The sequence below is a fragment of the Sminthopsis crassicaudata genome, chromosome 1, assembly GCF_048593235.1.
Source record: "Sminthopsis crassicaudata isolate SCR6 chromosome 1, ASM4859323v1, whole genome shotgun sequence".
Classification (NCBI taxonomy): domain Eukaryota; kingdom Metazoa; phylum Chordata; class Mammalia; order Dasyuromorphia; family Dasyuridae; genus Sminthopsis; species Sminthopsis crassicaudata.
This window is the reverse complement of record NC_133617.1, coordinates 61869996-61896427: the sequence shown is the minus strand read 5'-3', so window position 1 is coordinate 61896427 and position 26432 is coordinate 61869996. Positions and strand designations below refer to the sequence as shown.

Sequence of the window (26432 nt, the reverse complement as noted above, 5' to 3'; positions counted from 1 at the left end):
ATTAGGTTTGCAGAAGAATTATATGGGGACCACACAAAGATGCTCCTTTAGAGGAGATCATAAGATGTTGTGCTACAGTGGCCATAAGTGCTTATTATGAACATGGGAACTATGATGAATATGGGAAGACAGGGTCCCTCTTGGCAAGGGAAAAACTTGTCGATGTTTTCATTATGGAAAAACTGGGCATCTGAGAGCTCAATGTAGGTATAGAGTGAGAAGACAGGTGAGAGAAGACCTAAAACCCTATGTTCAAAATGGAACCAAGGTTTCCACTGGGCTTCAGAATGTAGATTGACCCAGGGAAATGAGAGGTGGGGCCCAACTCCAAGATATCAAACAAAAGACAGATGGGGCACGATGGCAGCTGACGTTACACCTTTAGACATCAGGACTCTGATGTGATCAATCAGCAAAAAAGCAATCAGATGGCAGAAAGGGATTACAATTGGGGAGAATACAGGCTTTTTTAAGAGTGTCCAGTGTGAGCAGCTCCAATGTCATTGTCAGATGATATGGAGAGATTCAGAAAATGGTAAAATAGAAGGGACTAGATAGGTTAACTGCTTGGGAGAAAAGTATTGCTTGTATTTCTACAGATGGAGAAGGAATCAGATGGGTGCCACAAGCACCTGAAGAGAGACAGAAAAAGAGAAAAACCTCGAAACAAAGAAGACCTAAAAAACATCTGACACTGAAAGAGCATGGCTGATGAGACTGTTAAAGAACTTTAAAACCAGGAGGAATCATTGGATTCCCTGAAATGAAAAAAAAATGATAAGACTATTGCAGGACTTCAGAATTTATCGGAATTATTGGATTCCTGGCATACGAACTAATGGACAATAGATTCTTTTTGGACTATTTCTAGGACTTATGGACGTGTATAATTCCTCATGTTGATTCATGTTATTTGTTACATCACTACTAGCCTGTGTTACTATGTGCTTATGCAATTTATATAATTATGTGTAATACTTCCTATATTGAGGGATTTATGTATACCTGTTTTAAGAGTGAAACCCTTCAGAAACCTACTAATCTGATTTGATTTCCTATTTCCTTTGGTGTTTTCATCTCCCTTTCTGAGACATCAGGGAGGGCGTGATCACCTCCTTTTATGGTGTTTTCACCTCTTTTTTGAGCAGTCAGGGAAAGCGTGATCACCTCCTTTTTTGGGGTTCTCGCCTCCTTGAGAAGTCAGGGAGGTCATGACCACCTATGTTCAAAATCAAAAGAAAGCGGGAGATGTTATGGGCCAGAACTCTGAACTTGAAACAAAGGATTCTTACAAGGTACTAAGTCAGTGAAATTGATAGAGACAATGGTTATCTAATTTAGCATAGTTCAGTATGATAGATTTAGTCTTACAACAAATAATGGTTTCCTAGTGATATAATGATTGGTATATACTCAGTGTGGAGCACAGGGAGATTCAGAGACATTAAGAGAGAAGGCAAAGGACTAGTGGCAGGAGCTTAAGCTCTCAGAACCAAGGGGAGAAGTTCAATTTGATCTTCGCCCTTCCTGGTGGCTGGCCTGGCCTCCTGCACTTCCCCCTCTAAGACCAAGGCCAGACTGAAAGGCCCTCCAGAAAGCTGCCCAGCCCCAGGAAGGAGATAATAAAGGATCTGGACTCTAAGAAAGCTAACCGAGCCCCAGGAAAGGAGACAAGACTTTGAAAGAGATAATAAAGGATTTGAACTTTAACATCTGGCTACACTTGTGGTGATTACTGAACTGAAAGGAAGGCTGCTCCCAGAGACCCCAAGAAAACCCAACAAGAGAACGTTACATTTTAGAGAGAACATTACAACCACCATTCTTCAAAACCTTCAGGGATGAAAACTAATCATCAAACTTGACTCACCACCTTTTCTCACCTCTCACCATCTAATCAGTTGTCAAGGATTAACAATTTCACATTCTCTTATTATTGCTCTGTAAGAAATGACCAGCAGGATGATTTCAGAAAGACCCGGACAGACTTATTGAACTGATGCTGAGTGAAATGAATAGAACAGGAGGTCATTATATACTTCAACAACAACACTGTATGATGATCTGGTGGATGTGGCCATTTTCAACAATGAGATGAACCAGATCAGTTCCAATAGAGCAGTAATGAACTGAACCAGCTACACCCAGTGAAAGAACTATGGGAGATGACTATGAACCACTATAGAATTCCCAATCCCTCTGTTTTTGTCCGCCTGCATTTTTTATTTCCTTTACAGGCTAAATGTACACTATTTCAAAGTCCGATTCTTCTAGTGTAGCAAAATAACTATATGGACATGTTACATATATTGTATTTAATTTATACTTTAACATATTTAACGTGTATTGGTCAACCTGCATCTGAGGGAGGGGGTGGGAGAAAGGAGGGGAAAAGTTGGAACAAAAGGTTTGGCAATTGTCAATGTTGTAAAATTACCCATGCATATATCTTGTAAACAAAAAGCCATATAAGAAAAAAAAATCCCAAAAAACAAACAAAAAAAACAATTTCACATTCTCAATGTTTTCCTACATCAGATCACAATGTAGTTAGGCATCATTTAAGTGCTTAATTATCTCTCTGGCATGAAAAGTCCTTCTTCATAAACTGCTATCAGGACATCTTACCCTATGGATCACAAACTCCCCTTGGCTATATAGCACTCCAGCTAACCCCGTTTTACTTGCTGTTCTCTGTATATAGTTCTTTGGTCTTCTGCCTCTTCTTTCTCTCATGTCCCTGTGCTAGGAGGGTTTTTCCTCCTCACTTCTCTGCTTCTTAACCCTCTAGCACACTTTCCAGGCTCAACTTTACTGCTATCTCCAATGAGATAATTTTCCTAACTTTTCCAAACAGTCCGTACATCACTGTATAATTATGCATTTGTTTATTTATACATTATATTCATTTATACATTATATTAATATTATATATAATTACATTATTTGTTTATATATTAGCTGTGTAATTATGTATATTTAATATATTACATTATTATAATATATGATTACATATAACATGTTACATATCAATCTATAATATATATTCACAGTATAATTATGCATTTATTTATTATATATTATTATTATATAATATATATTATTTACTTATATATTAGCTTTGGGTTAGAGTTCTACAGTTATGAACCTGCCAAGCTGGGGGCTTCAAGTGTGGGGAGTAAAGCGATTAAAATGAGGGCTTTAAACCAGGTGCTCTCTCCCCAGGAAAATTCAAACTTCTGGAGGTCAAGGGCTGTCATTGCCACATTTGTAACTCCACCACCTAGTACAGTGCCAAATACATACTATGGGGTGCTTGATGGACTGAGGGCAGGGAGCAGATCTCATTGTGCCTTGCTTAAACACAGTAGGGGTCCCATTCGATATGTAGTGATGACAAGGTGAGCTGTTGGTTGCCATGGGAATCCCTCCCTTCTGCACTCTCTCTGCTCTTTTCTAGCCAGGATGGAGGATTCTAGGGCTCTCCCCTAGATCTCAAGACCCTGAGCTAGGCTGGCAATCCAGACAATGTCCCAAAGAGATGCAGGACAAATGCTGTCTGCAGAGCTTTTTTCTCCTTCCATGCTGCCCCTGATTAGGATTCAGAAAAAAATTTAGAGGTGATCTATGTCCAGGGCGGCTTTGCCCTGGAGAAATCTGTATATGACTCTGGGTATACAGGTATACAAATCAAACATTTATTGATAATAAATGACAATTTCGCGACTCCCACATTCAGTTCCGGCCCCAGATGGGGTCACGACCCACAGTCTAAGCAGCTTTGATCTAGTCCAACCCTGACATTTGTTGTGTGAGTTAACAGGTCCGGGGCGAGCTCCCTAAACCCTGTACCATCTGTCAAGGCTCTGAGCTGGGAAGCCCTAGCTGGCGCTCTGCACGGAGAAGTGCACACGTGGAACAGCGGCCTCAGGGGCGGGGAGTAAACATGTAGAGGTGGTTACCTGGTGAGGGCTTTGGTTAAACCAGGACTACTAGCTTCTTCTTCCCCTGCGCCTCCCAACCTAGGGCAAACATTTTTTTTCCCCAGTGCCCTGCCCTACCATTAGACATCCAGTTCTTACGCTCCAGACCACCTCACATCTGGCTTCCGCGCTTCGAGCCTCCCGGGAGGAGCGGCAGCAAGGGCCCTGGGGAACAGAGCTGAGGTCACTCCGCCCCACCCTTCCCTTTCACCCTTCCCCCACTGGCCAGTAAATTTCCATTCCTCTTCTACCCCCAACTTGCTCCCCGCTCCCAACACGACCCGTAAGAGGGCAAGTCTGGTAAGGGTGGGATTCGAAAGAGCTTTCAAGGATATGGAAAGGGCCTACTTTGGATGTCCAAGGGCTTAAACTTCGGTTGCGTCTCTCCACCTCCCCCCCAAACTTTTTTCCTCCAAGGCCGACGAACAGTCTGGAAAGGAGAGGTTGGAGTTGAGCAGAAAGGCGGACGTGGAGAGAAGGGGGCGGGGCGGCAAAAACCACTTCTGCCCCTGCCCCTACCCCGCCTCCCTAGAATGTGCTCCCTTCTCCCTCCCCCGCCCCCTTCCGGCCCAGTGACCAGAGTCAGGGGTTGCTAGCAAGAGAGCGAGTTTATTGTCGGGTCCAGCAGGGTGGAGGGAGGGCCAGCTCCGGTCTCGGCCAACAGAGGGGGGCGCCTCGAGGTCTCTTGACTGCGCTCCACCTTTGAGTAGGGGCTCTGCCGGCTTTGGCATCTCCCTCCTGCCCGGCGTGGTGATGGCACTTCCAATTCCTCCGGGTTCCCTGAGTGGCTGGACCCCCCCTTTTTTCCTCGCTCTGTCCCTAGCATCTTGGTCATGCCCCTTTCTATAGCCACCCCTCGTCCACCCCCAACCCCCCACTACCGCTAGGTCCTGTGGGGGGAGGGGCTGTCCCCTGTCGCACGCCCCTAGACTGGGGGGGCGGGAGAAAAAGGAGAAAAGGGATGGAGGGGACGAGGTCAGGAGAGCTTCCCGCTCCTCTCCCCTGGGCGCCATGCGCCCTCGTGCCGCTCCCCCTACGCGGGGTCGGGGGTGAGGGTAAGGTAGCCTGGGAAGAGGGGAGGAGATTGGGGGGCCCCGCGAGGGTGGGCGCTAGCAAGCCTCGCCGCGGAGCCAGCTGTTGCGGGCAACCTGGCCGGCGGAGGGTCGCGCGGACGGGCTGAACTGCAGCAGCTCGGCGATGAGCGCCTTACAGCGCTCCGCCAGCTCGAGGCCGTCGGGGTAGAGGACGCCGCGCTTCTGGCGGCGGGGCAGGCCAGCGATGTCCGAGTCGTCGAAGGGCATGCAGCCGGTGACCATGACGTACAGTACAACGCCCAGGCTCCACACGTCGTACTTCTTGGGGTCGTAGGGAATGCCCAGGAGTACCTCGGGCGACGCGTAGGCGGCAGAGCCGCAGTAGGTGGTGCTGAGATCCGGGTAGCCGTGCGCCTGGCGTCCGAAGCCGAAGTCCGTGAGCTTGATGCGCCGCTCGTCGGGGCTCAGCAGCACGTTCTCGCATTTGAGGTCGCGGTGCACCAGGTGGTGGTCATGCAGGTAGCGCACGGCGCCCACGATTTGTCCGAAAAGCTCGCGCGCCTGGGCGCACGGGATGTGCCCGCTGCGCTGCACCACCTGCAGTAGGTCGGTGCCGGCGGCCTCCATGACGATGTACAGCTTCCCATTGCACACTTCGATAAACTCGAAGACGTGCACGATGTGTGGGTGGCGGATGCCGCGCAGGATGGACAGCTCCCGGGGCAGGAACTTGTTGACAAAGTCCGGGGGGGCTCGCCGCCGGTCCACCACCTTGATGGCCACCGTGCCCTTGTACTTCTTGGAGGTGGCCACCTTGACCTTGGAGTAGCTCCCCTCCCCGATGGTGCGGCCCAGCTTGTAGCCCAGCTCATTCAAGAGTTTGTCTCCAGACATGATGGACGGGGCGAGAGCGTCGGGAGGGTTTTCCGAATTTCAATTTGGGGCTTAACCCATGGCGCTTGGCACCCACAGACCTTGACCCCCATGTGCCCACTCCTGCCCCGGGGCCCCCCGCCGCCCTTTATCGCCCAGGTAACAATTTCCGCCTTGTGAAGTGACTGGGGGCGTCACGGACCTTAGAGAGGCTGCCGCAGGTTTCCTGACTCTGCACGCCGGGGCCCGGTTTGTGACGTGGGTGGAGGGAGCGCCCCTGGGGAGATAGAGATGCTGCTGGGGTAACGGAAGGAAAGCCGCCCAGATCCGGAGCCTGGCTGGACGTAAGTGAGGCTGGTTCCCACTGTTAATGGGGCTCCGAGGGGTGTTGGGGATCGTCATCCCGCCTCACTTCACTCGCACCCCCGGGCAGGGCTACGCTGAGGCGGTAACCCCCCCTGGTGGCCTCAATGGGCACGCTGCAAGCGACGGGGCAGGAGCTGCGGGGCCTTCAGATTCAGGGCGGGAGAGTACCTTAGCCAGGCCAGCTAGCCAGTCAGCCCCTCGTTTTACTGAGGAGGAGACTGAGGGGAAGGGGGTCTTTGTGTGTGTGTGTGTGGGGGGGTCAAGGTCAGCGAAGGTGCAAATTTGGGACTGGAACTCCGGTGCTAACTCCTAGATTGCTCGGGGCCGCCGCTTATAACCCCTAACCCAGTTAGGAGAGCCACTTCCGAACCGGAGGAAAGTTCTTTGCAAACTTTAATAAGCTAGATGAACGGCAGGTATTATTACTGACCAGCTCTTCCCTCTGAGAACTCTGGAGAAGTGCCGGAGGATGTACGTATGTATGTATATATGTATGTATGTATGTAAGGGGGTACGTAGTCCGTGCGTACGTGTGTGCGTGTATGCATGCATGCATGTGGATATATTTCACTTTCCCTTCGCCTAAATGGAGAGCCCGCCCCTTTAAGAACTTCCGCCACTCTTTAGATGGCGGCGCGAGGTCGCGCCAATTGACGCTACATCCGGGTCCTTTAGTCTAGGCCCTCTGCTGTCGGAGTGCTTTGGACCAGCAACATGGCGGCCTCCAAGGTGAAACAGGACATGCCCCCGCCAGGGGGCTACGGTCCCATCGATTACAAGCGGAACTTGCCCCGTCGGGGAATTTCGGGTTAGTGTTTCGTGGAGAGGGAGGGGCACGATCGGTCTCTTCCAGGTCTCTTGGTTCTCTTAACCGCTCGGTCACTTAGCAGATTAAACGTGGCGGCCGGGGGTCCTAATCGCGGGGGAAAGGAGGAGGAAGGCGGCGGAAGGGTCGGGGCCCCGAGGGCTTGGTAGCTTGGGGGCGGGGGGCCACGAGTATAAATCGAATCGTTCTTTGCCTCGAATGGTCCGCACCAGGAGCACCGCAAGCTCGCCCTCCCCTAGAGAGAGTCTAACGACCCCCGCTGACCACCCCGCCTCTCCCCGCGCGTTCTTCAGTTCGCAGACCTAGAAACCCCGCAGCGCTGAATGGCGGGGCCTGGTCTGGAACGCAGGTTTTAAAACAGGGCTTTTGTCTGGGGTGGGAGTTTCACAGCTGAGAACTAGTAAAATATATATTTTTGTGGAGTCTTTCACAAAAGTATTTTATTTTTTTTTTTTTCACAAAAATATCTTAACCAGAAATGACAGTGGGAAGGAGATTTTTGAGGGCCATGATTAGACTTGGGAAAGTCCCTACCTCTATGCACTTGTCACCCGGTGCACCAGCCCGAGGCCCTTTTTTGAGTGTCTGCAGACATTTTAAGCTGGATTCCTGTAGTTTTGTTTACATCCACTGAATCCCCCTAATGGTCCATGTTCTCTACCTTGCAGCCGTCACTGACTTTTCCTTGCTCTGAATACCACCACTGGCCGAACTTTTATTCTCCCATACTGTGCTCACATTCTCCGTTTTTGTGGTTTCCGTCTGCCCCACTCGCGTTTGGGATTTTCTCGCAGAGATGCTGGGGGGGGGGGTCGCCGTTTCCTTCCTTAGAGCTGAGGGTCTGAGGGACACAGCTTCGTGACTTGAATTTTTGATCAGGGAGATGAGTCTGACTCCCCTGATCGACGCTCCACCCACGGTGCTGCCCAGCAGCTCTTTCCCACTCAGAGCCACCTTCCTAGTTTTCTGCCCTGCTCACCGCAATCTTTATGCCCCTTGTCATTCCAAAGCAGCCCCCTCCCATCACTTACCCCCTTCCCTCTTAGCTGCTGCTGAATGGAGCTAGAGGAGTCATGGGACTGTGCTCTTACTTGTTAGCTAACTTCACCTGAGTCAGCCCTTTTTATTTCTTATTCACTGATATCCCCTAATTGTCCTCATTAAAGAGAGAGCAAATCTCTGCTCAGGCCTTCCAGACCTTCTCCTCTGCGATGACAACTTTACCTCATTCTTTACTTGGAAAACTGAGGCCATTTGCCGGGAGTTCTTCTCGTCTCCTTCCCCACTCCTCCTTAAAGCCCCTGATATCATCCCCCCCTCCTCTTTCCTTTCTTCCAGTCTCTGATAAACAGGTGGTTACTCTTACCAAGGCTTAATCTCTACCTGGGTGCCCTTGTTCTATCCTTAGCCCTCCAGCTAATTGCCTTCTCATTTGTCAGCCTCCTCTCTATAGGCTTCAATCTAGTTCTTTTATTATTTTTTAAAATTAATTTTGTAATTATATATATTTTTTGACAGTGCATATGCATGGGTAATTTTTTTACAACATTATCCCTTGCACTCACTTCTGTTCCGAATTTTCCCCTCCCTCCTTCCCTCCACCCCCTCCCCTAGATGACAGGCAATCCCACACATGTTAAATGTGTTACAGTATATCCTAGATACAATATATGTGTGCAGAACCGAGTTTCTTGTTGCATGTTAAGAATTGGATTCCGAAGGTGTAAGTAACCTGGGTAGAATGACAATAGTGCAAACAGTTTACGCTCAATTCTCAGTGTTCCTTCTCTCGGTGTAGCTGTTTCTGTCCATCTTCAATCTAGTTCTTTTTACTATTATCTTCAAACTTCTTCCCTAATGCCTGTGCCCAGGTCTCCTCCATCCTTAGAAAATCTTCACTAGGTTCTGTCACATCAATTAACTATAATCTTGTTTTTTTCTTCTCCTTTTTCAACTCAAGTTCTTAAGCCATCTAAACCAGGTGCCTCTATGTTCCTCTCCTCTCTCACTCATGACTTTTCATTCTGGTCCTCTTGATTCCAAACATCAGTCTAAAGTTACCATTGATGTAATTGCCAAATCTGGTGGTCTTTTCTTAGGCCAGTTTGACTGGGCAGTGAAATGTGCTTAATGTTTAAGGTGGGTAAGATAAGTCCTGATTATGAGAGGGAAGGGAAGGGAAATAGAGAAAGAAATGTGTTAAGAACGGGGTTGTATGTCCTCATCAGACCTGAATTTGAGGAAATTCATTTTGGCAGCTGTGTGTAGGATGGATTGAGGTGCAGAGAGACTTGGGGAAGGAGACCAGTAAAGAAGGAGGTTATTGTAATAATCTAGAATGAAAAGTGAAGGACTTGAATTTTGATGGGTAACTGAGTAGAGAGAGGAGACTTATGTGAGAGAGATTATGGAAAGAAATGACAAGGTCTGGCAGCTGATTGGCTGGAGTCTGTGCAGAGTCAAGGATGACATTTAAGTGTCAAGCTTGTATGATTGAAACAGTGGTGGTACCTGCGTGGTAACAGGTAAGTTTAGGCAGAAGGTATGATGAGGCAGAAGGGAATGAGTTTCTCTTTGTAGCTTTATTGATGCCTGTAGAATATCCACTTCAAAAAAGTCCATTAGGCAGTTTTGTGATGTGAAACTGGAAGTGAGGAAGAGAGTTATTTTGATTTTGAAAGTGAAGACAGATAAAAAGATTCTTTGCAAAAAAATTGTTTTTAATATTTTCCCCCAGTTACATCGAATACAAAACTTTTTTTTACATTTGTTTTTTAAGGTTTTTGAGTTTTAGCTTCTCTCCCTTTACTCTACCCACAGTTAAGAAACCACATATGAAGTTATGCAAAACATTTCCATAAATGTAAAGTTGTTAAAGAAAAATAGATCTCCGACCCTAATGAAAGAGATATGAAGTTCTTGAGGGTAAGGTTTGTGCCTGAAGATATTCATAGACAGAGCTAGAAAGGAGGACTTTAGAGCTCCATGTAACCTAAATGCCTTTTGAAGATAATTAAAACAGGTACAGTTGTGTTTAGTAAAGTAGGGCTTTTTAAGTTTTTTCCACTCCTTTTCTCCCCCCCAAATTTTCACATGACCCCAGATATATATGTATGTAAAATAGGTGTGCAGATCAAATACTCAATGATAACAAGTCATCATTTCCTGACCCCTACATTTTGTAACTCTATCCTATGTTTCTTAAAGGGCCAGGTGGGGAAGGGTACAGTGGGGAAGGGCCAGACATTTACTGTTGTGTTAAGCTTGGACTAGTCTCATACTCTGATTGTTTCAATTGTAAAATATGGATAATAGCTTGTTTCACAGGATTTTTGTGAAGATCAGATGAAAGACTCTTATAACAAGTACTTAGCATACATCTTGGTACATAATAGATGCTATGTTAGTGTTTATTTCCCCTACTACAAGTGACATTTGTGGAGTTTAGGGAAAGAAGCATTTGGGATCCACTGTATCCCCCAGAGTAGGCGCTTAGCACAGCGCCTTCCACATAGTAGGCGCTTAATATAGTATTCAGTTTTACTCTTAAAATACCTCTCCTTCAAAATGCAGCTCAAGGGCCACCTGCTATGGGAGCTTTCCTGATATGCCCCCACTCTACCTCTCTGTTCCCTGAAATTACTCTGAATGCCTCGTTAGCTACTGTTAGCTATTTTGTATTTGCTTTTGTGGGTGGCTAATACAGAGTGCTGCAGGAGTCTGCGTACAAGTGTGATGCTGAGCAGGTTACTTACCCTGTTTGCCTCAGTTTCTCATCCATCAAATGATGTGGGGAAGGAAATGACAAACGGCTCCAGTTACCTGCCAAGAAAGTGACTGAAGAACAATATGGACATGTTTAATTTGAATGGAATACAAGCTCTTCAAGAACAAGGAACTTCTGGTTTTGTTTTTCTCCATGTATTGCCAATTCCCTGTGCTTAGTTTTCATTAAGTCATTTCTAGTCATGTCTGACGCTTCTGCAGTGCCAGATTTGGACTTGGGGAGATGTCTCCCCGAATCTAGGCTCGGTCGTCCATCCACTTTGCCACCTTGCTGCCCTGTACTTACTTAGGTGCTTGACAAATGTTTACTGATAACAGGATTCATTGAGATGTAGTGAATGAAACTCATAGCAAAAATTTGGATTTGGAAGATGTCTCGTTGAGAAAGAGCAGGATACATTTTAAAAGGATTCAGTGTAGGAGTTACATATTTAAAAAGTTATATTTTTGGGGAAATCCAGGAGCCAGAGGAGAGGAGAAATTTGGTAGAGAGCCTTTCCAGCACGGATCAGTAGAAGGAGAAAAGTGACATTGTCAGGGTAATGGACAATACATTTCTTGAACGGGGGAAAATAAAGAAGGATTTTAGTCTGTGAGATAGGATGGAATAGCTTCAAATATATCTGCCGAAGCTCTTTCTGCCAGAAGCAGGGCTGCTGATGAATTGCTAACTTCTCTTAATGATAATTTCATTCTTCAAAAGTAGATAAAACAACAGGTTAGCTGCTTTTCTGGACTCAGTTCTGACCAATAAAGAGGAATTAATTGCTGAAGTAGAAATATGGTGGAGGCTTTAATATAGGAAGTCACTACTCCAAATAAGAATGTGTGTTAGAAACAGAAAAACTAGATATATATATAGTCTGATTCACATCCTAGGTTTGGGATGAGTAGGTTTTTAAAGATTTCACAGAAAAGATAGGTAGGATTCTGTGGCCTAAACTTTACAAGCCAAGAGGGATGAAAATAAAGAAGATAGGTCAGAAATAAACAATACCTATGAGGAAGAAAAGAATGACTTTTTGGGGGAACTTTTTTTTTTTTTCCCTTTAAAAAATGATCATTATCTCTTTTGATCTCCATAATATTGCTATTGATGTTTTGGCTATTATTTTCCTCACCATATTGAGGAAGAGACTATGGAAAATGAACTGACATCTCCAAAGTTCTCCAAGGAGCCAGGATGTATCAAAGTGGATTCTAAGCCACACCTTCATGATTGAATCCCCTGCCACATCTGCTGCTGTTTGACCTTGGAGTCTCCCTGGAGGTCAATTTTGAAAGAGATGTGTGCATAGATCCTTTTGGCAAAGCATTTGGCAGTCTCTCTTTGTGCTGTCATTGTGGACCAGATGCAAGTAGTATACAATGAAGACAAGATTAAAAGGAAGCAGAAAACTAAGAAAAAGTTGTTACATTTTTCTGATTTAAGGGTTTTGATAAAGGCCTCATTTATCAGAGGACTTGACTCAAATTTATAAGAATACAAGCCATTCTCCAGTTGAGGATATGAACAATTTTCAGATGAAGAAATTAAAACCATTTCTAATTATATGAAAAAATGCTCTAAATCACTGTTGATCAGAGAAATGCAAATTAAGACAACTCTGAAATATCACTTACATACCTCTTAGATTGGCTAAGATTTGACAAGAAAAGATAATAGTAAATGTTGGAGGGGATATGGGGAAACTGGGACACTGATACATTATCTGTGGAGTTGTGATCTGATCCAGTTCTGGAGAGCAGTTTGGAACTATGTTCAGAGGGCTATCAAACTTTGATTTAGCAGTGTCTCTACTAGGCTTGTATCCAAAGAGATCATAAAAAGGGAGAAAAAAATCCATATGTGCAAAAATAGCAGCAAGGACCTGGAAACTGAGTGGGATGCCCATCAGCTGGTGAATGGCTGATAAGTTATGGTATATGAATGTTATGGAATATTATTGTTCTGTAAAAAAAGATCAGCAGGATATTTCAGAAGTGCCTGGAGAGACTTAGGTGAACTGATGCCAAGTGAAATGAGTAGAACCAGGAAAACATTGTACACAGCAACAAGAAGATTATATGATGATCAGTTCTGATAGATGTGAAATGATTTAGGCCAATTCCAACAGACTTGTGAAGGAGAGAGCCATCTGCATCCAGAGAAAGAATTGAATGTGGATCACAATATAGTTTTTTCACCTTTTTTGTTGTTTGCTTTTTGTTTTCTTTCTCATTTTTTTTCTTTTTATCTGATTTTTCTTATGTAGTATGATGAGTGTGGAAATATGTATAGAAGAATTGCACATGTTTAACATATATTGGACTGCTTGCTGTTTAGGGGAGGAGGTGGCGGGAAGGGAAGGAGAAAAAATTTGGAATATAAGGTTTTGCACAGGTAAATATTGAAAACTTTTTGCATATATTTTGAAAATAAAAAGCTATTTCAAAAAAAGATGAAGGTATGGGTCGATGATACTCATCAAATAACTTATATGATTAAAAAATGTAGAGGAGGAAAACAAGGATAGGATGCTTAATACAGGTGTCAGTCACAAAACTCAAAGATAGCTTGAATTCGGAGTAAAATATAATTGGGAGATGTTTTTAAAAATAAGTAATACTACATATAACATAGATAATATTAATTTGTGATTATTTTAAAAGTCAATTTGTGATCTGCAAGGATCTGTTTGAGTTTGATACCACTGAATTAAGATGATTATAAGAGGACACAATCCTAAGAATGTCAGGAGCACTAAGGCCAAAAACAAAGCCTTTTTTAAGTAGATGGAATTATGGAAATAAGACTGACTTTTATCAGACTTCTATAGGAAGGAGAGTGATTAATGGACTAGGAAGCATGACTCCCAAATATACTATGGAATTGAAGCCCAAAATAAGTTGTATGATAGGAGAATACCTAGGCTGTCGTAATGAGTTCATGTTATCAGACAGTGATATATATGGTATGTATGTATGTATGATTGCTGAGGTGCTACTGGAGAATTTGTGGGAATAGGAGAGAAAGCAAGCTCAAGATAATAGAGATGGGCAGCCAGGAGAAATGTGGTCTTTTTATCCTATAGAGCTCAATGAAGTTGATCTCTTTTCCTGCCATTATTCTAGAATAGCTTATTCAAGATTCAAGGAGTGAGTTAACTATTTAGAATAGAAAATGGTGTTCACTAAAAAGTCAGCAATAAGTCTTAATGTTTGCTCTGCTTATTTTGTTACAAAGAAGGGCTTTTTAATGTAGGAGGTTTGTAGGGAGATGATTATAATGTAAAAACCAAAAGTTACCAGCCAAGCTTCTTTTTTAAAAAGAAAGAATTGGGCAGCAAATAAAACAAGAGTAACCAAATAACCCCAACTTGCTTTTCTTTTTTAATGAATTTACTAGATAGGTGAGGGGATCTTACAAATGTAGGGTTCTTTTTTTAAAGTTTTCTTTCTTTTTTTATTATAATGTAAAAACCAAAAGTTACCAGCCAAGCTTCTTTTTTAAAAAGAAAGAATTGGGCAGCAAATAAAACAAGAGTAACCAAATAACCCCAACTTGCTTTTCTTTTTTAATGAATTTACTAGATAGGTGAGGGGATCTTATAAATGTAGGGTTCTTTTTTTAAAGTTTTCTTTTTTTTTTTTTAATTAAGTTTATTTAGTATTTTATTTTCCCTACATTATATGTAAAAAAAAAAAAAAATTAACATTTTAGTTTTTGGCATGTAAAACATTTCCATATTAGTCATGTTGTGAGAAAACAGACCAAAAAAACCCCTTCAAATGTCAAGAAAAATAAAGTAAAAAAGTAAAGTATGTTTCAGTCTGCATTCAGGCACATCAATTTTTTCTTTGAGTATGTATAGCATTTTTCATTTTAAGTCCTTCAGAAATGTCTTGATCATTGTATTGCTGAGAATAGCTAAGTCATTTAGGGTCAATCTTCGGATATTGCTGTTTTATACACAATACATTTCACTTTGCAGCAGCTCAGCTCATGAAAGTCTGTCCAAGTTTTTCTGAGAGCACCTTGCTCATTTCTTATAGCACAATAATATTCCATCATAAGTATATATACCACAGTTTGTTCAGCCCTTCCCCAGTTGATGGGTGTCCCCTCAATTTCCAATTCTTTAAGCAAAGTTTTTAATAAGTGGCCTGTGTTCTTCTGAACAGTATCAAGAGATATGCTTAAGCCCCTAATACAACTTGGTATCAGATCTGTATGAATGACTGAAGCCAAAGTTATTAGTGTTATTAATGGTTGATATTAATTTAAAGGGATGTTGAACTGTTTCTATCCATTTGTTCTCATCTTGTCCTTTCCTGAAAAGGCTCTGCTTCCCTTTCCTTAGCTCCCAACCGATTTCCTCATCTGTTAAATAGGGACCAATTAGTCCACATGAAATTATTGTTGGGAGTAGTGAAGCATGTTGGTCCCCTCTCTTGGGGAGCCTGAAACTGAGGCTGTGACTCCATTATTGAGGACCTGAGTTGGATGTCTGTGATAAGACAAGAGGCAATGAGGAATGCCCTAGGAGGAGAGAGCCACTGGGCCACTGAATTGGCCCAGTTTAGGAAAACAGAGCTAATAAAAGGTCCTATTCTGATCAGTTATTGCATTGACCCAGGAGTGAGACTCCAACTAAAGAAGCAACAAATGACAAATTTGACTTATTTTTAAGTGTTTGTCTCAGTTTCCAGGTTTGGTGCTGCTGGGCTTGCCAAGGCTTAAAAAAACCCCCCAAAAACCCAAACCAAAAACAAACCATTCTTGCCCCTAAAACCCCTAGAGTTTGTTGGAGGAGAACAATGTGTCTAAATAAATTTATGTGATATAATTTCAGGGTAAATATTTGGTTGGAGGGCACTAGCAGGTATTGAGAACTGGAAAAGCTTCATGTAGGTGTTCCTTGAGCAGAGTTTTGAAGAAAAGGGAAGATTCTAAGATGTGGAAGGGAGGTGGGAGTGCATTCCAGGGCTGGAAGACAGCTGATGATAATGATGATGATGATGATGATAAATAGCTAATATTATGGAGTGCCTTTTGTGTGCCCGGTACTTTACAAATATTACCTCATTTGAGCCTCACAACAACCCTCTGGGGGAGATACTGCCCCAAGTTATTACCCCCATCTTATAGTTGTGAAAACTGAGACAGGTTAAGTGATTTGCCCAGAAAAGCTGCAGTGTATCTGAGACCAGAGCTGAATTCAACTCTTTCTGACTTTATTCACAGATTTTTTTTGGGGGGGGTGTCTATCTACTTTGCCATCTTTCTAGTTCAATGCAAAGGTGTAGAGACAGTTTGCTTTATGTAAGACTAAGCTGGGTCCATCAACAAATCCTGGATTCCTGTCTTGCCCCTGACAAATTCTAACATTTTTCATATGAATAGCGCAAATTACTCAGCTTCTTAAAAGTGTTTCAGACATCTTAAAATACAGATGAATTGCTGATTTGCTTCAATGGAGGGAATTTATATGCTGGGAGTTTTCTACACTTAAGAATACTAGTCCAACTGTATGTGCCAAAATGCTTGTGGCAGCTCTTTTTGTAATGGCTAGAAACTAGAAAATGAATGGATGCCCATCAATTGGAGAGTGATTGGGTAAATTATAGTATATGAATGTTACGGCATATTATTGCTCTGTAAGAAATGACCAGCAGGATGAATACAGAGAGGCTTGAAGAGACTTACATGAACTGATGCTGAGTGAAATGAACAGAAGCAGGAGATCACTATACACTTCAACAACAATACTGTATGAAGATATATTCTGATTGAAGTGGATATCTTCAACATAAAGATCTAATTCAGTTCCAATTGATCAATGATGGACAGAAACAGCTACACCCAGAGAATGAACACTGGGAATTGAGTGTAAAATGTTTGCACTATTGTCTTTCTACCCAGGTTACTTATACCTTCTTACCATGCAACAAGAAATTTGGTTTTACACCCATATATTGTATCTAGGTTATACTGTTAACACATTTAATATGTATGCGATTGCCTGTCATCTAGGGGAGGGAGTAGAGGGAGGGAGGGGAAATTTTGGAAAAATGAATACAAGGGATAATGTTGTTTAAAAAAAAAAATTACCCATGGATATGTACTGTCAAAAAATTATAATTATAAAATTAATTTTAAAAATTGGAAAAAAAATACTAGTCCAAAAAAAATCACTATTCATAATGAGATTTATGAGGATCAAATGAGAGAGAAATGTGTTGAAATCATTTTGTAACATTAAAGTGTCAGTTATCATTTTAAAATTAAGTTGTCCCCCTCTAACATTTATTTTGTGATTTTTCTAAGAGCCTTTCTGTATTAATGTCTTGTTTCTCTCTGGTATGTATTTCGTGTTCTAAGGTCCTTCTCTACTAATAGATGTTGTCCTCTGACATTATTTTGTATGTTCTAAGGACTCTTCTATACTAAGGTCTTGTTTCTCTCTGATGGGTGTGTATTTTCTGTTCTAAGGCCCTTCTATACTAATAGATCATTATTTTACATGTTCTAAGGGCCCTTGTGTCATGATACAGTGATTCTAAGACATCTTCCTTTTTAGCCAAAGGCATGTCAACAGAAACATCTGCCTGCCTGCCTTGGGCTCTCATATGAAGATCAACATCCATTCCATGCCTCTCCTTGCTCTCTTTTCCCTTTCAGGATATAGCATGTTTGCCATCGGCATTGGGACACTGCTGTTTGGCCACTGGGGTGTGATGAAGTGGAACCGACAGAGAAGGTATGGTCCCCATCTTCCTTTGCCTGCAGTGCATATACAGCACGCTCTGGAAGTTGTGTGATCAAAAATCCTTGAGTATAGATATCTGTGGAGGAATGGTATCTACTTTACATTGAATGCAGGGTTTGTTTTCCTTTAAAAGTCCAGAGGCCAACTTTTGGGAGTTAACTGGTCTGAAAGACCAAGACTTCTGAGGGAACTCCCTAGTTGCTGTTGATTGAATAATGGATAATGTGGGGCCATATCACCACCCATCATTTAGAATTACCCGTTGCCCATTATGAGTGATGCAAGGTGGTCCCTTTAATAAGAAGGTCTGTTTTTAATTGGAAATGGCATATTCTGTGTCATGTTCCTTGGGTTGTTTCTGAATAGATTATTACTTTGTCAAAATGGGCTTAGATCTCTTGTCCCATTCCTGTGATGCTCTGCCTTCTTTGCTAGTCCAGTGGGCCCTGGCCTATAAAAACTAGGCTATTGAGAAATGCCATTTTGCCTGCTTTGCTAATAGTTCCTCCTGCTATGAGAGAAGCATGTACAACTGGAACATTAATCCAGTAGGGCGGAGTGTGGCAGTTCCTCCTAGTGGACCAAATGGCTGACTTGTGCCTTGAGGGTGAGACTGATCTGATCTTTATACTGATTTATGGGGAATGACCACTGACTTAACTGTATAGGGTCTGGAGAGAACAAGACTGGATAGTTAAAGATTCTCTTTGAGGTCAGGACTAATAAGAATTTTGCTGATGTCTTCCATGGCCTGCCAATGTTAAAAGGGCACACTGTTTGTTGCTCATTGGAGGTAACCACAAACCTTCTGATAAGCTAATGTCCTGTGGGATAGTTAGATTGCAGACCAGATTCATCATTAATCTGCACATAGGAACTGTGATGCTGTTTTGTGTTAGATACAATAATTGTTCAGAGGTATTATTACTGGTCCTGTGCATGTGATCCCTGTAACTAAGGACAGCTGCTTCTATTCAGTGACACTCCTCATGCCAGTCATAGGGTTTGCCTTTGAAAGATCAATGTGGCAAGATCCCAGATGGTTTTCAACCTGCCTGTAATGGGGCGGATACATTATATTGGGTTTCTTTCCCCAAGAGATTTGTCCTTGTGACTGTACATACTTTTTTTTTTAAACATCAAAAAATTATTTTTATTGAGATAATATAGCAGAAACCAATATGGGCACAGTGAGCCTGAAGTCAGGAAGATTCATCTATCTGAGTTCAATTATGTTTCATACCATCACTAGCTGTGTGACCTTGAGCAAGTCACTTAAGGTATTCTTTCTCCCATACTCATTAACCTAAAATCAAGAAAGAATATACACAAATATACAACCAAGGGTGGCCAGAGTGGGGAGATAAAAGGTAGTTGCAATACCATTGACTACCGGTCTAGTTATAGTTATTCTGGATGTGGTATTTCAGTATTATTCAAGTCAACTACTATAACAGCCAAGATCAGAGTTCTTACAGAATGTATTCTCTCTTTGGGCATCCCTGTGCTATTGCCTCTGATCAGGTTGTTAAAAAGGTCTGAAGTGGGCCTTTTGGCATCACATTTGCTGGGTTTTCATAGACTCTTGAAAAAGTAACTTCCCAATTTGGATTCATATCTTTTAATGCAGTTCACTATTAGGCTTATAATTTAGAGAAATCAAAGAAAGGCAGAAATTATTCAGATGTACAAAATGTTTATATCAGCATTTTTGTTGTAACAAACTGAAACAAAGAGGGAGTTTCTCAATTGGGGATCAGCTGAACAAATAATGATATATGTAATGGAAAATGAGACTGTGTAAGGAATGAGACTGTGTAAGGAATGAGAAAATCTGAGAAAACTTGTATAGAGTAAATAAGTAGAAGTAGAAAAAACAGTTTTACATTAGCCTAAAACATTGTAAAGGAATACAGTTTTGAAAGACTTGTATTTGATCATTGCAATGATCTCATACTAACTAGTTCCTACTTTTTAAGATAGAAGTATTAAAATCAGAATTACAGAAAGACATTCATTTTCTGGCAAGGCCAAAATGTGAATATGTTTTGTTTGAAAAGAAGGGCATTTATTTTTTATTTTTTATTGTTTTGAAAGGGAAGATATAGGGGAGATTTATTGTTTTCTTTTCATCATCAGAAAAATATTGGTATTAAAAATGGGTTTTTCTTTTTAATAAGAAGCTTGGGGTTATTGAAAGCATCATGAAATTTTACAAATAGTTTAACCAGTTTTCATTTTTCTATGTAATTCTATATTTAGACCATTATCTGTCTGCAGTACATATCTAAGATAGTTTATATGTGTGACTGTGAATTTCATTTACAAGATTGCAGTGTTTAAGTTCATTGTGATTTGCAAAGAAAAGTATCTGGAGGGCATCTTACTAATTTCTTACTAATTTTTTATTCATTCATTCACCCATTTATTTATTTAATGTTTTATCCCACTTACATTTAAAACAATTTTTTAACATTTGTTTTTAAAACTTTTGAATTCTAGATTCTTTCCCTTATCTCCACCTCTAGCCTCCATTATTAAGAAATCACATGTAAAGTTATGTAAAACATTTCCACAAAAATCACTTTGTGAAAGAAAAGATCGATCTCTTTCCCTAAAAAACTCTCCAAAATGAAAAAAAAAAAACCTCTCAAGAAAAATGAAGTAAAATAAAGAGAAAGTATACTTCATTCTGTATTCAGATACAAACAGTTCTTTCTCTGGGTATGTATAGGATTTTTCATCATAAGTCCTTCAGAGTAGTTGTGATCATTGTACTGCTGAGAATAGCAAAATCATCCTAGAACATTGTCATTACTTTGAAATTGTACATTTCACTTTGCTTGAGTTAATCATTTTCCATAGAACAATAACATTACAATAACATTCCATCATAATCATATACCACAATTTAGCCAACCATTCCCCAGTTGATGGGCATTCCCCTCAATTTTCTATTTTTTGCCCTGAGAAGAGAACTGATATAAATATTTTTGTACATATATGTCCTTTTCCTCCTCCTCTCCCCTTTTAAAATCTCTTTTGGTATTCATACCTAATAGTGGCATTGTTAGGTCAAAGGATATGCATGAATTTATAGCTTTTTAGTCATAGGTCATATCTTTTGATCATTCATCAATTGGGTCATGGCTTTTATTATTATTATTATTATTATTGTTTTAATAAATTTGACTCAGTTTCTATGTTTGAGAAATGAGACCTTATCAGAGAAACTAGATTTAAAATTCTTTTTACAATTACTATTAACTGTATTTCCCTCCATTTATTTTCTTTCTTCTTTCACCCTGTCCCAGTGTTTTATTACTGATCACTCCCTTTCCCCCCAACATGCCCTTTCTTTTATCACCTTCCCTTTTTCATTAATCCCATTCCCTTCTAACTTTCCTGCAGGTTAAGATAGATTTCTTTTCTTTCTTTTCTTTGCAAGGTAGTTGGAGTTATGACTTGCCCAGGGTCATACAACTAGTGAGTATCTGAGGCTGGATTTGAACTCAGGTCCTTCTGACTTCAGGGCCTCTTTTCCACTGCACCATCTGGCTGTCCCTAAGATAGATTTTTGTTACCTATATTGAGTATGTATGTGATTTACTCTTTCAGTCACTTCTGACAAGTGGAAAGTTCCCTTTTTATCCTCTTCTCCCTTTTCTCTCTTTTTCTTGCTTTTTTTTATATTAGATAAATTTACACCATTCCACTTCTTTTCCCTTTCTTCTGGTACATTCCTCTCTGACCTTTTAATTTCATTTTTTCTTAGATATTATCCCTTCATATTCAATGCACATCTGGGGCCTCTTTCTAGGTATACTTCTAACTGTCATAATAATGAGAAAGTTCAAATGAGTTATAAGTGTCTTTCCATGTAGGAATGTACACAGATAGACCTCATTAAGTCCCTTTTGATATCACTTTCCTGTTTACCTCCTTATGCTTCTCCCAAATCGTGTATTTTGAAAACCAAAATTTCCATTCAGCTCTGGTCTTTTAATTATGAATGCTTGGAAATCCTCTATTTCATTGAATTTCTACCTTTTCCCCTGAAGAATTATACTCACTTTTGCTGGGTAGGTGGTTCTTAATTGTGATTCTAGCTCTTCTGCTCTTTAAAATATCATATTCCAAGCCCTCTAGTCCTTTAATGTAGAAACTGCTAAATTTTGTGTTATCCTGAACAATATCCTCTGGTTGATCTGGGAGTTCCAGAATTCGGCTATTAATATTCCTGGGAGTTTTCACTTTGGAATTTCTTTCAGAAAGTGATTTTTCAATTTCTTTTTTGTCCTCTGGTTGTAGAATATCAGGACAGTTTTCTTTGATAAATTCTTTTTTACCCCCAGTCTATAATTTTTAAAGTTTATTTTTATAATAATTGCTTTTTATTTTTCAAAAAATGCAAAAATAAGTTTTCAGTATTCACCCTTACAAAATCTTGGGTTCCATATTTTTCTCTTTCCCTCCTCCCTCCTTGTCTAGACAGCAAGTGATCCAATATAGGTTAAACATATGCAATTCTAAACATATTTCCATATTTTCTTTGATAATTTCTTGAAAGATGATTTCCAGGCTCTTTTTTTGATCATAACTTTCAGATAGACCAATAATTTGAAAATTATCTCTCCTGTACGTATTTTCCAATTTCTTGTTTTTCCAGTGAGAATATTTCACATTTTCTATTTTTTAATTTTAATTTTAATTTTTTTTTGGTTTTGCTTTATTATATCTTGAATTTCTTCTAAGTCATTAGCTTCCATTTGCTTAATTTTAATTTTAAAGAATTATTTTCCTCAGTGAGCTTTTGTATCTCCTTTCCCATTTGGCCAATTTTGCTTTTTAAGGCATTCTTTTCCTCATTATTTTTTTGTATTTCCATTTGCACTACTCTCATTTCTTTTCTTAATTTTTCCCCTGCATCTCTTATTTGTTTTTCCGAATCCCTTTTGAGTGAGACCAAGTCTTATTTTCTTGGAGGCTTTGGATATAGGAGCTTTGACTTTATTTTCTTCTGAGTGTGTGTTTTGATATCTTGTCACCATAGTAACTTTCTGTGGTCAGAAACTTTTTCTGTTGTCTCCTCATTTTCCTATCTTATTACTTGGCTTTTAATTCTTTGTTAATATAGGATTTTGTTTCCAGAGTGGAGGCTACACTGTCCCCAGCTCTAATGCATTTTGGTAGGACTGATTTCTTTTCTGGAAAGCCATTTGAAATTATGTGAACAAAATGTCTAAAACATCCATGTTCTTTTGACCCAGAGATTTCACTGCTAGATATTTCCTAAGAAGGTCGTTAATAAAAAGAAAGGCTCCATAAATACCAAAATATTTAGATAGCAGCACTTTTTAATGGTAGCAAAGAACTGGAAACAAGGGAGGTGCCCCTTGATTGGGAAATGACTAAACAAAATTGTGGTATATGAATGTAATGAACTATTAAGAAACGTGGACATGATGAATATGGAGGGTCATGGGATAATGTTAGATGAATTTATGCAAAATGAAATTAGCATTCAAGAAAACAGTGTTCACAGTGAAGTCAAATAAGGTCAATAGAACTACCACAAAATAATTGTAACTAAATATTGTAAAGTGGAAAGAACTAAGTTTGATTTTAAAGAAGATACATAAAAAGTTACTTCTCTTGCATCATTTGTAGAATAGTTACATGTATATGGAATCTGCAAATAAGGGCAGAATTTTTTGATACATTAGTTTTATTGAACTTGTTTTTCCTCCTCTTTAGTTAAAGAAGTAAAGGGGACAGAGAACAGTAAAAACATAGGGAGTGTAAGGACAAAAAAGACATACAATTAGTTTTTGAATTTTACTATATTTGCTGTAAATATTTTTCCTCTGTTTTGGGTCTCCTTGAGTTATATGCCTAATCGTAATATCACTGTGCCAAAAGTAAGTGCTTTGCAATTATCATCTCTCATTGGTGCTGTTATTATCCTTATTTTACAAATGTGGACACTGAGGCAAGCAGAGATGAAAAGATTTGTCCTGGATCACAAAACTAGTAAAGTGTCTGAGGCCAAATGTGAACATAGTCCTTCCTTGCTTCAGGCCTGGGGCTCTATCTGCTCTGCCACCTATTTTTATGTATGGGTCCTTTTCCTATTTCTTTGATTTTTTTTTTTTTTTTTAATCAAATAGACCTAGTATTGATATTGCTGGGTCAAGGGTATGTGCAATTAAGTAGCTTTTTGGGCATCATTCCAGATTTCTTTTTGGAATGTCTGATCTAATGAACAGCTCCATCAACAATTTTTCCCCACAGTACCTCCAGTATTTCCCTTCCCTTCCCTTCCCTCTCTTCCCTTCCTCTATTCCTCCCTCCCCCCCCCCCTTTTTTGTTAACTTTACAAATCCCAGATGTGAGTTGAATTTCTTTAATTTCTTTAATGGGACATTTTCATATGGATAACTTGGAATTTTTCCTCTGAAAAACTCTGATGATGTACAGACTAAGCCTGGATCTGAATCTTGGTGTCTGTCCTACTTATTTAATTGATGGGCTGTGCTGGGCCTGGAACCATTTCCATAACAGGACCATGAGTGCTGTGCATGGAGTGTGCTCTCTAGGATAATGTGAGCATTTAGAATTGTTGAGCCTCAGCACTTAAAGGATCCCCATTTAGAGAGATCAGTGAAAATGGGAAATAGGGAGCGGAGGAGAGAGCTCACTTGTTTCTGGGGATACAATGAAAGGGATCTAGCAAAGCTAGAAGGGATGTCATCAATCATCTGTTTTGACTTCATCGTTATACAGTCTCTTGGAATTAGTGCTTCCTTCTCCCCTTCCTAGATTTGCTGTAATGGGCTTCTAGGTCCTTTCCTGGTTAGAAGGCTAAGTGACATCACTTCCTCCTCAGTGGCTTGGAAGAAGGGCTGGGTATTGGGGGGTGTGGCTGGGTGGGGTGTCTTCTCTGACCTAGCTTTGGCTCTCAGGATTTAAGTCTTCCCAAGCCTGTGTGGCAGCCCTTAGCACTTAACTGTCTGTGTTTGCTCCAGACGTTGGCTGATTGAAGACCTGGAGGCCCGGATTGCATTGATGCCACTGTTGCAGGCAGAGGAGGATCGAAGGTAAGAATCCCTTGGAGCTGGGGTTAGGGGGAGCCCCCAAGACTGGGAGGCCAGTGAAGGGGGTCTCTCCACGATTGTGGGAGGATTCTGACCCAAGACCCAATGTGTGTTGGCTGTTGTATAAGGAGTGAGCTTGACATTGGGCCTTTTCTGTTGTTACTCTTTCGGAATGAATCCCACTATCTGTCAGTTATTTTGCCTTTGATTCCATTTGTCCAATCGGTTCTGGGATTTTTTATTTCAATTAGCAGGAGACTTCCGATTTTTCTGGCTTTGTTTTCTTATTTTTGTGTGGATGTAGCCACAGAAAGGGAACGGGGCTGGGAAATACAAAAAAATTCTTTCTGAACGTCTGGACTTCTAGAGAACAGGGATTCAGATTCCACTTGCGTCCCTCAGGAAATAAATTTTTCCCACAGAGAACAGGTGGCAAGACAAGCTTTAGGTACCCCTTTCTCTACCAATTCATCTCTCTTTTCCCACACAGATCATTTTAAGGATCAGCAATACGGTGTTAGTGTGGGGCTTCTAACTGTTGTCTGTTTATCTGAAGGAAGCTGCGTATGTTGAGAGAGAACCTGGAGGAGGAGGCTATAATCATGAAAGATGTTCCTGGCTGGAAGGTTGGTGGCTCCTTTAATTGGGGAGGGAGGATCTAGAAGCAGGATCCTAATTGAACATTGTGATTTTGTACAAATGCTTTATTCTTTGTGAACTCCAAGGGTCTTTTTACATAACAGTGGGATCAAAAAAAGATCTCTAAACTCCCTCCCAGGTCTGACATTCTGGGTGCTAATGGCCCTCCCATTCTGGCCCTCTGTTCTGTTAATATTATTTTATGGAAGAGGAAACTCAGAAAGGAGTGGCCCAGGATCACACTGCACTTTTTGTGGAGGTATTGGGACTAGGTCTTAGGACTCCCAACCTGATTTGCTCTTTTTCCTTAACAGCTGTAAGAGAGAAGAGGGGCAAAGGAGTTAGGGGCTGAGGGCTGGGGAGGAGGCCGAGGGTCATAGATTTATTAGTTGGTGTCCCTTGGGGCCACAAGCTGCTAACATCCCCCTGAGTTTGGCTGGCACAGACTGACATGTGAGCAGCCCTTGCTGGGGGGCCAGTCTTCCTCCATGGAGATTTGGGACTCACAATAATGGCTCTTTCTCTTCAGGTGGGTGAGTCTGTGTTCCATTCCACCCGATGGGTGCCTCCAACCTTGGGTGAGCTGTACAGTCTACGAACCAATGAAGAGAGAGTCCATGCTAACTATGGCTTCACATGGTACACCTAAAGATGTGCCAGGGCCTGGCCATCCCTCAGAGAGATTAAAGATTTCCTTAGAAATTGGTGTGTATGTGTGTGTGTCTATGTGTGTTGGGGACAAGGAGGGACATCTATACCTCAAAGAGCCTATACTTGCTTTGCTCTTGTGGTAGGAACATGAGCCTCCCTTTGCCCCAGGGACCATATTTTCTCAGTCCTGGAATCATCATTAATATTTCTCCCAGATGAAACACAGGTCATTCTGATGAATATTGGACTGTGCTTCCCTCATTTAAAGTCAGTAAAAGAGAAGTCTCCCCCCACTCTCATTTATCCCTCTCTGCTTAGCCTTGGTCTTCCCATTGTAATGGCTTCAAGGCAACCTCTTGCGGCATGTGTAAGGTTTGTCCGAAGCACCTCTGGCAAGCTAGCTGATAATCCCTAGTCCCTCAGCC

At 41.3% G+C, this 26432-nt stretch overlaps 2 protein-coding genes across 3 annotated transcripts; one reads left to right on the top strand and one right to left on the bottom strand.

Moving 5' to 3' along the window:
• Positions 1-4572: 4572 nt before the first annotated feature.
• On the bottom strand, positions 4573-6088 carry TSSK6 (testis specific serine kinase 6). The gene has a single exon (XM_074306883.1). It carries the CDS (start codon positions 5909-5911, stop codon positions 5093-5095), a length of 819 nt encoding a protein of 272 aa, XP_074162984.1. The 5' UTR covers positions 5912-6088; the 3' UTR covers positions 4573-5092.
• NDUFA13 (NADH:ubiquinone oxidoreductase subunit A13) lies at positions 4577-26058 on the top strand. Of its 2 annotated transcripts, XM_074306897.1 has the most exons (6): positions 6244-6727; positions 6932-7064; positions 17533-17611; positions 24649-24720; positions 25274-25343; positions 25886-26058. In XM_074306897.1, the coding sequence occupies exons 2-6, from the start codon at positions 6971-6973 to the stop codon at positions 26003-26005; spliced, it is 435 nt and encodes a 144-aa protein (XP_074162998.1). In that variant the 5' UTR covers positions 6244-6727; positions 6932-6970; the 3' UTR covers positions 26006-26058. The 2 variants fall into 2 exon arrangements, with proteins under 2 accessions (XP_074163007.1, XP_074162998.1); XM_074306906.1 differs by lacking the exons at positions 6244-6727; positions 6932-7064 and adding an exon at positions 4577-5038.
• Positions 26059-26432: the final 374 nt, after the last annotated feature.

Excerpts from the sequence above, each read along its gene's own strand:
- TSSK6 (XM_074306883.1), bottom strand. The coding sequence starts at position 5,911 with ATGTCTGGAGACAAACTCTTGAATGAGCTGGGCTACAAGCTGGGCCGC.
- NDUFA13 (XM_074306906.1), top strand. The coding sequence starts at position 4,945 with ATGGAGGGGACGAGGTCAGGAGAGCTTCCCGCTCCTCTCCCCTGGGCG. Across the intron at positions 24,721-25,273 it reads CAGGCAGAGGAGGATCGAAG|GAAGCTGCGTATGTTGAGAG; the intron begins GTAAGAATCCCT and ends GTTTATCTGAAG. Across the intron at positions 25,344-25,885 it reads AAGATGTTCCTGGCTGGAAG|GTGGGTGAGTCTGTGTTCCA; the intron begins GTTGGTGGCTCC and ends CTTTCTCTTCAG.